The 14791-nt window shown below is 44.4% G+C and overlaps 1 protein-coding gene across 1 annotated transcript in view; it reads right to left on the bottom strand.

Moving 5' to 3' along the window:
• LOC135536546 (ABC transporter G family member 20-like) overlaps positions 1-14791 on the bottom strand; it is a 73768-nt gene that overhangs the window by 43758 nt on the left and 15219 nt on the right. Inside the window, exons 5-7 of the mRNA XM_064962844.1 lie at positions 9832-9939; positions 9234-9327; positions 349-423 (exon numbers count right to left, since the gene is read on the bottom strand). Coding sequence (XP_064818916.1) covers positions 349-423; positions 9234-9327; positions 9832-9939 — 277 coding nt within the window. The remainder of the gene's footprint in view (positions 1-348; positions 424-9233; positions 9328-9831; positions 9940-14791) is intronic.

A 14791-nucleotide genomic window follows, 5' to 3' on the forward strand; every position in this document is an offset into this window, starting at 1 on the left:
GCAGTCCACTCCGTCAACAGTCCACTCCGTCAACAGTCCACTCCGTCAGCAGTCTACTCCGTCAGCAGTCCACTCCGTCAGCAGTCCACCCCGTCAGCAGTCCACCCCGTCAGCAGTCCACTCCGTCAGCAGTCCACCCCGTCAGCAGTCCACTCCGTCAGCAGTCCACTCTGTCAGCAGTCCACTCTGTCAGCAGTCCACTCCGTCAGCAGTCCACTCCGTCAGCAGTCCACCCCGTCAGCAGTCCACTCCGTCAACAGTCCACTCTGTCAGCAGTCTACTCCGTCAGCAGTCTACTCCGTCAGCAGTCTACTCCGTCAGCAGTCCACTCTGTTGTACGGTACTCACTGGTGCATTGTGCTGTTTCATCATGGTTTCTGGATGTCCCTCGGCCAACAGTCGGCCATTCCTCATCAGACCCACCTGGAGAGATAGAAAACAGCAGGGTTATTTACAATGGAGTTGAGGAAGGAGGAGAGAGGATGTGAGGAATCAAGGAAATATTAAGAAAGAGCCTTAGTCATGAATGTTCCTGTAGGACAGGTCTTAGTGTGACAGGAGAGATATCTGCTCATGGTATAATTATATCACTAACGTCAGGTGGTGAAGGCTCAGGCCCAGTCATCATGTCACCTATGTCCTTGTTGGTTTTCTCTCTGTGAACACTGGAGCCTTGTATTTACTGAGAAAGGGGCCTGATTCAGTAGTTGGAATCATATCAAACATTGTGAAAAATTCACCAAATTGGGTGATACATAACTTGCTCACTGTAAACTGAATAAAGACATGATTAAAATAGTGGCTAGAGAGTAGCTATCCTCTATCAATCTTCCATCACCTTCCAGTTGTATATCTCCCTTAAATGTGTCTTTCCTGTGAAACTGTCCGTTTTTCCAAATCACCTTTCACCTCATTTATGAAGAAGTTGTCTGTTGATTGTCTTAGCTGGAGATGACCTTGTAGCTGGAGATGACCTTGTAGCTGGAGATGACCTTGTTTCTCAGCTCTCTGAACAGATTTCTGTCCACATGTTTTTAGTGATTTCTTCCTTTCTATTAGACCCTGATTTTACCACAGGCTGTCATTTAACCAAGGTAGGTTATTTCTCTCACATGTTATTGTCTTCTTATAGTTTTCATTTTAAGTTAGTGAGCGTTGTTGTTACCTCACAAGTATTTAAATTGAAACTCTGTTTTGTAAGCGTTCTTGCAATTACAGTTAAATTACGATCTGATCTCAGTTATCAATAGTTAGATTATTCTCTCCGGGTTAGTAGAAAGTATTAGGTCGAATTAGGTATTTGTTGATGTTGTTATCTGCATTGGGCCATTGACAAACTGATGACCAACAAGATGTTTATAATGAAGCCATGAGTTCTTATGGATGAATATAACACAGAGGTAGAACTGTAGACTAGAACACAGAGGTAGTACTGTAGACTAGAACACAGAGGTAGAACTGTAGAGTAGAACACAGAGGTAGAACTGTAGAGTAGAACACAGAGGTAGTACTGTAGACTAGAACACAGAGGTAGAACTGTAGACTAGAACACAGAGGTAGAACTGTAGAGTAGAACACAGAGGTAGAACTGTAGACTAGAACACAGAGGTAGAACTGTAGAGTAGAACACAGAGGTAGAACTGTAGACTAGAACACAGAGGTAGAACTGTGGACCATAACACAGAGGTAGAACTGTAGACTAGAACACAGAGGTAGAACTGTAGACTAGAACACAGAGGTAGACCTGTAGACTAGAACACACTTTGTGGTGATAGAATGTGCCCTAAATACAGTCTGAATTCATTACACAGGTGGTACAAGGAACCCCCTGTGTCCCAAATGAAACCATATTCCCTATTTCGTGCACTACTTTTAACCTGAGCCCTATGGGTCCTAGTAGAAAGAAGTGCACTATAATAATAATAATAATATGGTGCCATTTGGAACATAGAGAGTCTTATCAGTGTGTTTCCATCAGATCTGTGTTGAGTGTGAGAAGCTAAATGCAGAATACAGTACTATGCACTTCACACTACTTTCACTTCTGCCTTAGTGGTTCAGCAGGACAATGGAACTGGCTACAATAGAGAAGTGAGAACTGTTCCATCTCTCTGGATAACAACATCTGCTAAATTACTCAGATGTAAATGTCTGTCTCGTGGTAATAGGTCAGAGGGAATACAGTAGGCAGAAGTTGTCTAAATGTCTGTCTCGTGGTAATAGGTAAGAGGGAGTACAGTAGGCAGAAGTTGTCTAAATGTCTTTCTCGTAGTAATAGGTCAGAGGGAATACAGTAGGCAGAAGTTGTCTAAATGTCTGTCTCGTGGTAATAGGTCAGAGGGAATACAGTAGGCAGAAGTTGTCTAAATGTCTGTCTCGTGGTAATAGGTCAGAGGGAGTACAGTAGGCAGAAGTTGTCTAAATGTCTGTCTCGTGGTAATAGGTCAGAGGGAATACAGTAGGCAGAAGTTGTCTAAATGTCTGTCTCGTGGTAATAGGTCAGAGGGAATACAGTAGGTAGAAGTTGTCTAAATGTCTGTCTCGTGGTAATAGGTCAGAGGGAATACAGTAGGCAGAAGTTGTCTAAATGTCTGTCTCGTGATAATAGGTCAGAGGGGATGTAGTACAGTAGGCAGAAGTTGTCTAAATGTCTGTCTCGTGGTAATAGGTCAGAGGGAATACAGTAGGTAGAAGTTGTCTAAATGTCTGTCTCGTGGTAATAGGTCAGAGGGGATGGAGTACAGTAGGCAGAAGTTGTCTAAATGTCTGTCTCGTGGTAATAGGTCAGAGGGGATGTAGTACAGTAGGCAGAAGTTGTCTAAATGTCTGCCTCGTGGTAATAGGTCAGAGGGGATGTAGTACAGTAGGTAGAAGTTGTCTAAATGTCTGTCTCGTGGTAATAGGTCAGAGGGGATGTAGTACAGTAGGTAGAAGTTGTCTAAATGTCTGTCTCGTGGTAATAGGTCAGAGGGGATGGAATACAGTAGGCAGAAGTTGTCTAAATGTCTGTCTCGTGGTAATAGGTCAGAGGGGATGTAGTAGGCAGAAGATGTCTAAATGTCTGTCTCGTGGTAATAGGTCAGAGGGAATACAGCAGGCAGAAGTTGTCTAAATGTCTGTCTCGTGGTAATAGGACAGAGGGGATGGAGTTCAGTAGGCAGAAGTTGTCTAAATGTCTGTCTCGTGGTAATAGGTCAGAGGGAATACAGTAGGTAGAAGTTGTCTAAATGTCTGTATCGTGGTAATAGGTCAGAGGGAATACAGTAGGCAGAAGTTGTCTAAATGTCTGTCTCGTGGTAATAGGTAAGAGGGAGTACAGTAGGCAGAAGTTGTCTAAATGTCTTTCTCGTAGTAATAGGTCAGAGGGAATACAGTAGGCAGAAGTTGTCTAAATGTCTGTCTCGTGGTAATAGGTCAGAGGGAATACAGTAGGCAGAAGTTGTCTAAATGTCTGTCTCGTGGTAATAGGTCAGAGGGAATACAGTAGGTAGAAGTTGTCTAAATGTCTGTCTCGTGGTAATAGGTCAGAGGGAATACAGTAGGCAGAAGTTGTCTAAATGTCTGTCTCGTGGTAATAGGTCAGAGGGAATACAGTAGGCAGAAGTTGTCTAAATGTCTGTCTCGTGATAATAGGTCAGAGGGGATGTAGTACAGTAGGCAGAAGTTGTCTAAATGTCTGTCTCGTGGTAATAGGTCAGAGGGAATACAGTAGGTAGAAGTTGTCTAAATGTCTGTCTCGTGGTAATAGGTCAGAGGGAATACAGTAGGCAGAAGTTGTCTAAATGTCTGTCTCGTGGTAATAGGTCAGAGGGGATGTAGTACAGTAGGCAGAAGTTGTCTAAATGTCTGCCTCGTGGTAATAGGTCAGAGGGGATGTAGTACAGTAGGTAGAAGTTGTCTAAATGTCTGTCTCGTGGTAATAGGTCAGAGGGGATGTAGTACAGTAGGTAGAAGTTGTCTAAATGTCTGTCTCGTGGTAATAGGTCAGAGGGGATGGAATACAGTAGGCAGAAGTTGTCTAAATGTCTGTCTCGTGGTAATAGGTCAGAGGGGATGTAGTAGGCAGAAGATGTCTAAATGTCTGTCTCGTGGTAATAGGTCAGAGGGAATACAGCAGGCAGAAGTTGTCTAAATGTCTGTCTCGTGGTAATAGGACAGAGGGGATGGAGTTCAGTAGGCAGAAGTTGTCTAAATGTCTGTCTCGTGGTAATAGGTCAGAGGAATACAGTAGGTAGAAGTTGTCTAAATGTCTGTATCGTGGTAATAGGTCAGAGGGAATACAGTAGGCAGAAGTTGTCTAAATGTCTGTCTCGTGGTAATAGGTAAGAGGGAGTACAGTAGGCAGAAGTTGTCTAAATGTCTTTCTCGTAGTAATAGGTCAGAGGGAATACAGTAGGCAGAAGTTGTCTAAATGTCTGTCTCGTGGTAATAGGTCAGAGGGAATACAGTAGGCAGAAGTTGTCTAAATGTCTGTCTCGTGGTAATAGGTCAGAGGGAATACAGTAGGTAGAAGTTGTCTAAATGTCTGTCTCGTGGTAATAGGTCAGAGGGAGTACAGTAGGTAGAAGTTGTCTAAATGTCTGTCTCGTGGTAATAGGTCAGAGGGAATACAGTAGGCAGAAGTTGTCTAAATGTCTGTCTCGTGGTAATAGGTAAGAGGGAGTACAGTAGGCAGAAGTTGTCTAAATGTCTTTCTCGTAGTAATAGGTCAGAGGGAATACAGTAGGCAGAAGTTGTCTAAATGTCTGTCTCGTGGTAATAGGTCAGAGGGAATACAGTAGGCAGAAGTTGTCTAAATGTCTGTCTCGTGGTAATAGGTCAGAGGGAATACAGTAGGTAGAAGTTGTCTAAATGTCTGTCTCGTGGTAATAGGTCAGAGGGGATGTAGTACAGTAGGTAGAAGTTGTCTAAATGTCTGTCTTGTGGTAATAGGTCAGAGGGGATGTAGTACAGTAGGTAGAAGTTGTCTAAATGTCTGTCTCGTGGTAATAGGTCAGAGGGAATACAGTAGGCAGAAGTTGTCTAAATGTCTGTCTCGTGGTAATAGGTCAGAGGGAATACAGTAGGTAGAAGTTGTCTAAATGTCTGTCTCGTGGTAATAGGTCAGAGGGAATACAGTAGGCAGAAGTTGTCTAAATGTCTGTCTCGTGGTAATAGGTCAGAGGGAATACAGTAGGCAGAAGTTGTCTAAATGTCTGTCTCGTGGTAATAGGTCAGAGGGGATGTAGTACAGTAGGTAGAAGTTGTCTAAATGTCTGCCTCGTGTTTTTTTCCACCTGCTCATGAATCTGCTCATGAATCTGCTCATGAAATGTGTTCACGAAATCTGTTCATGAATCTGCTCATGAATTTGTTCATGAATCTGTTAAGAATACAATATGAGCAAGCATATGGATCTTAAACAACCAGTTTGCTCAAATGAAGCTCTAAGCAGATATGAACAAATAAGGCATGTAAATACTGTAGTATTCAGTACTGTAGTTCATAGTTCATGTGGTACAGGACCGAAACATCCCTCAGTACAGTAGTTCATGTGGTACAGGACCAAAACATCCCCTCAGTACAGTAGTCCATGTGGTACAGGACGAAAACATCCCTCAGTACTGTAGTTCATGTGGTACAGAACCAAAACATCCCTCAGTACTGTAGTTCATAGTTCATGTGTTACAGGACGAAAACATCCCTCAGTACTGTAGTTCATGTGGTACAGGACCAAAACATCCCTCAGTACTGTAGTTAATGTGGTACAGGACCAAAACATCCCTCAGTACTGTAGTTCTTGTGGTACAGGACCAAAACATCCCTCAGTACTGTAGTTCATGTGGTACAGGACCAAAACATCCCTCAGGACAGTAGTTCATGTGGTACAGGACCAAAACATCCCTCAGTACTGTAGTTCATGTGGTACAGGACGAAAACATCCCTCAGTACTGTAGTTCATGTGGTACAAGGACCAAAACATCCCTCAGTGCTGTAGTTCATGTGGTACAGGACCAAAACATCCCTCAGGACAGTAGTTCATAGTTCATGTGGTACAGGACCAAAACATCCCTCAGTACTGTAGTTCATAGTTCATGTGGTACAGAACCAAAACATCCCTCAGTACTGTAGTTCATAGTCCATGTGGTACAGGACCAAAACATCCCTCAGTACTGTAGTTCATGTGGTACAGGACGAAAACATCCCTCAGTACTGTAGTTCATGTGGTACAAGGACCAAAACATCCCTCAGTGCTGTAGTTCATGTGGTACAGGACCAAAACATCCCTCAGGACAGTAGTTCATAGTTCATGTGGTACAGGACCAAAACATCCCTCAGTACTGTAGTCCATGTGGTACAGGACCAAAACATCCCTCAGTACTGTAGTTCATAGTTCATGTGGTACAGAACCAAAACATCCCTCAGTACTGTAGTTCATAGTTCATGTGGTACAGGACCAAAACATCCCCTCAGTACTGTAGTTCATGTGGTACAGAACCAAAACATCCCTCAGTACTGTAGTTCATAGTTCATGGGGTACAGGACCAAAACATCCCTCAGTACTGTAGTTCATGTGGTACAGGACCAAAACATCCCTCAGTACTGTAGTTCATGTGGTACAGAACCAAAACATCCCTCAGTACTGTAGTTCATGTGGTACAGGACCAAAACATCCCTCAGGACAGTAGTTCATGTCCCCTTCACCACTCTATCACATTTCATTTCCTCACTGAGGAAAAAGGCTGCTCAGAAACAAACATCATCTCAGAGGAAAACCAGGAAAAAGGTTTTACAGTAACCTAATCTGTAGATTTACAGAGCAGTAGCTCCTAGGCATTAGACTTTGAACCAGTCAGGATAGGGAATGAACACTACTAGTCTGATGGAGAACATGGTGAGGGCCATACAGCTGGAATAGTGTATACAGCTGGAATAGTGTATACAACTGGAATAGTGTATACAACTGGAATAGTGTATACAACTGGAATAGTGTATACAACTGGAATAGTGTATACAACTGGAATAGTGTATACAACTGGAATAGTGTATATAACTGGAATAGCGTATATAACTGGAATGGTGTATACAACTGGAATAGTGTATATAACTGGAATGGTGTATACAACTGGAATAGTGTATATAACTGGAATAGCGTATATAACTGGAATGGTGTATACAACTGGAATAGTGTATATAACTGGAATGGCGTATACAACTGGAATAGTGTATATAACTGAAATAAAACTGGAATAGTGTATATAACTGGAATAGTGTATATAACTGGAATAGTGTATACAACTGGAATAGTGTATATAACTGGAATAGTGTGTATAACTGGAATGGTGTATATAACTGGAATGGTGTATACAACTGGAATAGTGTATACAACTGGAATAGTGTATACAACTGGAATAGTGTATATAACTGGAATAAAACTGGAATAGTGTATATAACTGGAACAGTGTATATAACTGGAATAAAACTGGAATAGTGTATATAACTGGAATAGTGTATACAACTGGAATAGTGTGTTCTGATTGAAGACAACCAGACCATTGATGCTGTGACACACACGCAGACCCATAGTGCACCTCTCCCCCCTTTCTAAAACGGTAAAACACAGAAGAACGACAGGAACTACCAAAGGACCCATTGTTTCTCAGCAGAGGGGACCTGATAATTGCCTGCTCATAAAGTATTTGAGGAGGGACGGTCAGTTAAGCTGTGTCTGTTTCCCATTTCCTCTTATGACAACAGATAAACAAGGCACAGCGTTCACAGAGGAGCATTTGACAAAAGGACTGTGTGTGACAGAGTGAGTGTCTTACCACATTGGCTTGCCTGGCCTCCTCTATGTAGTGTCTATCAGTAGGTAGTTATCATGTATATAGACTGTATCTTACCACGTTGGCTTGCCTGGCCTCCTCTATGTAGTGTCTATCAGTAGGTAGTTATCATGTATATAGACTGTATCTTACCACGTTGGCTTGCCTGGCCTCCTCTATGTAGTGTCTATCAGTAGGTAGTTATCATGTATATAGACTGTATCTTACCACGTTGGCTTGCCTGGCCTCCTCTATGTAGTGTCTATCAGTAGGTAGTTATCATGTATATAGACTGTATCTTACCACGTTGGCTTGCCTGGCCTCCTCTATGTAGTGTCTATCAGTAGGTAGTTATCATGTATATAGACTGTATCTTACCACGTTGGCTTGCCTGGCCTCCTCTATGTAGTGTCTATCAGTAGGTAGTTATCATGTATATAGACTGTATCTTACCACGTTGGCTTGCCTGGCCTCCTCTATGTAGTGTCTATCAGTAGGTAGTTATCATGTATATAGACTGTATCTTACCACGTTGGCTTGCCTGGCCTCCTCTATGTAGTGTCTATCAGTAGGTAGTTATCATGTATATAGACTGTATCTTACCACGTTGGCTTGCCTGGCCTCCTCTATGTAGTGTGTATCAGTAGGTAGTTATCATGTATATAGACTGTATCTTACCACGTTGTCTTGCCTGGCCTCCTCTATGTAGTGTCTATCAGTAGGTAGTTATCATGTATATAGACTGTATCTTACCACGTTGGCTTGCCTGGCCTCCTCTATGTAGTGTCTATCAGTAGGTAGTTATCATGTATATAGACTGTATCTTACCACGTTGGCTTGCCTGGCCTCCTCTATGTAGTGTCTATCAGTAGGTAGTTATCATGTATATAGACTGTATCTTACCACGTTGGCTTGCCTGGCCTCCTCTATGTAGTGTCTATCAGTAGGTAGTTATCATGTATATAGACTGTATCTTACCACGTTGGCTTGCCTGGCCTCCTCTATGTAGTGTCTATCAGTAGGTAGTTATCATGTATATAGACTGTATCTTACCACGTTGGCTTGCCTGGCCTCCTCTATGTAGTGTCTATCAGTAGGTAGTTATCATGTATATAGACTGTATCTTACCACGTTGGCTTGCCTGGCCTCCTCTATGTAGTGTCTATCAGTAGGTAGTTATCATGTATATAGACTGTATCTTACCACGTTGGCTTGCCTGGCCTCCTCTATGTAGTGTCTATCAGTAGGTAGTTATCATGCATACAGACTGTATCTTACCACGTTGGCTTGCCTGGCCTCCTCTATGTAGTGTCTATCAGTAGGTAGTTATCATGTATATAGACTGTATCTTACCACGTTGGCTTGCCTGGCCTCCTCTATGTAGTGTCTATCAGTAGGTAGTTATCATGTATATAGACTGTATCTTACCACGTTGGCTTGCCTGGCCTCCTCTATGTAGTGAGTGGTGATGACGACTGATACTTTTCCAGTTTTCACAATCTCTACTAGATGCTGCCAGATCCTACAGGGACACATGACACAACTCAGTTTAGGGGCAACATCCTACGGTCCCAAATGGCACCCTATTCTCTATAAAGGGCACTACTTACCAGAGCTCTATGAGCCCTGGTAGTGCACTATAAAGGGAATAGGGTGCCATTTGACACACAGCCTTAGCCTAATGACCTGCCTGGGATTACCCTGACTGGACTGATTTGGCTGGGCTTTGTAACAGAGCACTGGTACCATTACACAATCAGATTATACACCCAGATACTTCCAACAGTCATTCTGAATGAGAGCCAAAATGGATTCTGTAATGAGGGGCAGAGAGTGTGTTTGACAGGTTCAGACTGTTGGAGACAGAGTGTTGTTCATAAACTACTCTGTTATCTTCAGACTGTATGTGACATGCATTATATTGGATGTAAAAGGGGGAAATGTGAAGCAGGTGAATTGTTGTAGAAGGTTTTGTATGTGTGTGTGTGTGTGTGTGTGTGTGTGTGTGTGTGTGTTCAGTTCATACTTGGCTCTCAGCACAGGGTCCACCCCGACTGTGGGTTCATCCAGAATCAATAACTGGGGGTTTTGAAGTAAGGCTGCTCCTAGAGACACCCTCCGTTTCTGCCCTCCGCTGTAAAACACACACACACACACACACACACACACACACACACACACACACACACACACACACACACACACACACACACACACACACACACACACACACACACACACACACACACACACTGTTACATAAAACATCTGATATATCTGATCCATCCAGCTGCATTTGTTTGACATGGGTCACACTCACAGGTTTCTCAGTGTAGTAGGTGTGTTAGCAGGGCTGGTATGGCAGCAGAGAAACCCTGCAACATTAACCTTATGAAGTACAAGAGGGATGTTTATTGTACTACAGGGCAGTACTGGGTCCTTGTGAGGTATAAGGGGGATGTTTATTGTACTACAGGGCAGTACTAGGTCCTTGTGAGGTATAAGGGGGATGTTTATTGTACTACAGGGCAGTACTAGGTCCTTGTGAGGTATAAGGGGGATGTTTATTGTACTACAGGGCAGTACTAGGTCCTTGTGAGGTATAAGGGGATGTTTATTGTACTACAGGGCAGTACTGGGTCCTTGTGAGGTATAAGGGGATGTTTATTGTACTACAGGGCAGTACTGGGTCATTGTGAGGTATAAGGGGGATGTTTATTGTACTACAGGGCAGTACTAGGTCCTTGTGAGGTAGGGGGGATGCCGAGAGCTGGGGGCCACACCAGTACTCTCACAGGTTCAAAGGGAAATTACACTACTATGACATAATTGGTGAGTTAGTTAAGATACATTTATCTGGAGGCCTTGCTTCTGTACAGTCAGGATACTGGGATAGAGAGCTGTTGGTTCTGTACAGTCAGGATACTGGGACAGAGAGCTGTTGGTTCTGTACAGTCAGAATACTGGGACAGAGAGCTGTTGGTTCTGTACAGTCAGGATACTGGGACAGAGAGCTGTTGGTTCTGTACAGTCAGGATACTGGGACAGAGAGCTGTTGGTTCTGTACAGTCAGAATACTGGGACAGAGAGCTGTTGGTTCTGTACAGTCAGGATACTGGGACAGAGAGCTGTTGGTTCTGTACAGCCAGGATACTGGGACAGAGAGCTGTTGGTTCTGTACAGTCAGAATACTGGGACAGAGAGCTGTTGGTTCTGTACAGTCAGAATACTGGGACTGAGAGCTGTTGGTTCTGTACAGTCAGGATACTGGGACAGAGAGCTGTTGGTTCTGTACAGTCAGGATACTGGGACAGAGAGCTGTTGGTTCTGTACAGTCAGGATACTGGGACAGAGAGCTGTTGGTTCTGTACAGTCAGGATACTGGGACAGAGAGCTGTTGGTTCTGTACAGTCAGGATACTGGGACAGAGAGCTGTTGTTTCTGTACAGTCAGGATACTGGGATAGAGAGTTGTTGGTTCTGTACAGTCAGGATACTGGGACAGAGAGCTGTTGGTTCTGTACAGTCAGGATACTGGGACAGAGAGCTGTTGGTTCTGTACAGTCAGGATACTGGGACAGAGAGCTGTTGGTTCTGTACAGTCAGGATACTGGGACAGAGAGCTGTTGGTTCTGTACAGTCAGGATACTGGGACAGAGAGCTGTTGGTTCTGTACAGTCAGGATACTGGGACTGAGAGCTGTTGGTTCTGTACAGTCAGGATACTGGGATAGAGAGCTGTTGGTTCTGTACAGTCAGAATACTGGGACAGAGAGCTGTTGGTTCTGTACAGTCAGAATACTGGGACTGAGAGCTGTTGGTTCTGTACAGTCAGAATACTGGGACAGAGAGCTGTTGGTTCTGTACAGTCAGAATACTGGGACAGAGAGCTGTTGGTTCTGTACAGTCAGGATACTGGGACAGAGAGCTGTTGGTTCTGTACAGTCAGGATACTGGGACAGAGAGCTGTTGGTTCTGTACAGTCAGAATACTGGGACAGAGAGCTGTTGGTTCTGTACAGTCAGAATACTGGGACAGAGAGCTGTTGGTTCTGTACAGTCAGGATACTGGGACAGAGAGCTGTTGGTTCTGTACAGTCAGGATACTGGGATAGAGAGCTGTTGGTTCTGTACAGTCAGAATACTGGGACTGAGAGCATTTGGTTCTGTACAGTCAGAATACTGGGACAGAGAGCTGTTGGTTCTGTACAGTCAGGATACTGGGACAGAGAGCTGTTGGTTCTGTACAGTCAGGATACTGGGACAGAGAGCTGTCGGTTCTGTACAGTCAGAATACTGGGACAGAGAGCTGTTGGTTCTGTACAGTCAGGATACTGGGACAGAGAGCTGTTGGTTCTGTACAGTCAGGATACTGGGACAGAGAGCTGTTGGTTCTGTACAGCCAGGATACTGGGACAGAGAGCTGTTGGTTCTGTACAGTCAGGATACTGGGACAGAGAGCTGTTGGTTCTGTACAGTCAGAATACTGGGACAGAGAGCTGTTGGTTCTGTACAGCCAGGATACTGGGACAGAGAGCTGTTGGTTCTGTACAGTCAGAATACTGGGACTGAGAGCTGTTGGTTCTGTACAGTCAGAATACTGGGACAGAGAGCTGTTGGTTCTGTACAGTCAGAATACTGGGACTGAGAGCTGTTGGTTCTGTACAGTCAGAATACTGGGACAGAGAGCTGTTGGTTCTGTACAGTTAGGATACTGGGACAGAGAGCTGTTGGTTCTGTACAGCCATGATACTGGGACAGAGAGCTGTTGGTTCTGTACAGTCAGGATACTGGGACAGAGAGCTGTTGGTTCTGTACAGTCAGGATACTGGGACAGAGAGCTGTTGGTTCTGTACAGTCAGAATACTGGGACAGAGAGCTGTTGGTTCTGTACAGTCAGGATACTGGGACAGAGAGCTGTTGGTTCTGTACAGTCAGGATACTGGGACAGAGAGCTGTTGGTTCTGTACAGTCAGGATACTGGGACAGAGAGCTGTTGGTTCTGTACAGTCAGGATACTGGGACAGAGAGCTGTTGGTTCTGTACAGTCAGGATACTGGGACAGAGAGCTGTTGGTTCTGTACAGTCAGTGAGGGAGCCTTCTTTTGGCATTGACATCTTGACAGATGTCTGTTGCAAAAACACAGCATTTTTACAGAAGCCGTGACACACAAACAGAAACTCACTCAGGAGGAAACTGTTTCCTTCTATTTCTAGACATCTGAGCCTTGGCTGTAGCCTACTTTGTCCCCAGATCAAAATGGGATATACTAGTGCACTACTAGTGACCAGGGCACTGTGTATAGTGAATAGGGTGCAATTGGGGACTCAGCCATAGTCTCTAGGCACAGGTCACATGGTTTTGTGGACATGATGTAATCATGGACCTATGCCGGTTAGAAGAGAGGGAGGAGATTGAGACCCACTAACCCATTAACCCTTCAATCCACTAACCCTTCAACCCACTAACCCTTCAATCCACTAACCCTTCAACCCACTAACCCTTCAACCCACTAACCCTTCAACCCACTAACCCTTCAGCCCACTAACCCTTCAACCCACTAACCCACTAACCCTTCAACCCACTAACCCACTAACCCACTAACCCTTCAACCCACTAACCCTTCAACCCACTAACCCACTAACCCACTAACCCTTCAACCCACTAACCCTTCAACCCACTAACCCTTCAACCCACTAACCCACTAACCCTTCAACCCACTAACCCTTCAACCCACTAACCCTTCAACCCACTAACCCTTCAACCCACTAACCCTTCAACCCACTAACCCACTAACCCTTCAACCCACTAACCCTTCAATCCACTAACCCTTTTACCCAGAAAGGTGTGTGTTCTGGGGACTGATAACTCCATTCCATCTCCATAATGTGGACATGGGTCACTGCCTCTGTATTTGGCCCCTCCTCATCATGGGCAACAGGAAACTATCCCAGGCCAAATGAACATCATGGGCAACAGGAAACTATCCCAGGCCAAATGAACATCATGGGCAACAGGAAACTATCCCAGGCCAAATGAACATCATGGGCAACAGGAAACTATCCCAGGCCAAATGAACGTCATGGGCAACAGGAAACTATCCCAGGCCAAATGAACATCATGGGCAACAGGAAACTATCCCAGGCCAAATGAACGTCATGGGCAACAGGAAACTATCCCAGGCCAAATGAACATCATGGGCAACAGGAAACTATCCCAGGCCAAATGAACATCATGGGCAACAGGAAACTATCCCAGGCCAAATGAACGTCATGGGCAACAGGAAACTATCCCAGGCCAAATGAACGTCATGGGCAACAGGAAACTATCCCAGGCCAAATGAACATCATGGGCAACAGGAAACTATCCCAGGCCAAATGAACATCATGGGCAACAGGAAACTATCCCAGGCCAAATGAACATCATGGGCAACAGGAAACTATCCCAGGCCAAATGAACATCATGGGCAACAGGAAACTATCCCAGGCCAAATGAACATCATGGGCAACAGGAAACTATCCCAGGCCAAATGAACGTCATGGGCAACAGGAAACTATCCCAGGCCAAATGAACATCATGGGCAACAGGAAACTATCCCAGGCCAAATGAACGTCATGGGCAACAGGAAACTATCCCACGCCAAATGAACGTGGACCATAACATCTTGCAGGTCCCATACGCTCTTCACAAAGGTCCGGAGTGACGCATTTAAAATGTGTCATATTTCCTTAACGTCAACATTTAAAAAATATATAGTCCTTTTTACATCGCTTTTGGAGTGTTTTATGCACCTGACTGTATAACGTCTGTTTAGATTCACTCAGTTGGACAGAGTGAAGAGACTATAGATGACTGGTATCAAGATGAACAGAGTGAAGAGACTATAGATGACTGTTATCAAGCTGGACAGAGTGTAGAGACTATAGATGACTGGTATCAAGCTGGACAGAGTGTAGAGACTATAGATGACTGGTATCAAGCTGGACAG

Source organism: Oncorhynchus masou, unplaced genomic scaffold (assembly GCF_036934945.1).
Source record: "Oncorhynchus masou masou isolate Uvic2021 unplaced genomic scaffold, UVic_Omas_1.1 unplaced_scaffold_631, whole genome shotgun sequence".
In the NCBI taxonomy this organism is placed as follows: Eukaryota; Metazoa; Chordata; class Actinopteri; order Salmoniformes; family Salmonidae; genus Oncorhynchus; species Oncorhynchus masou.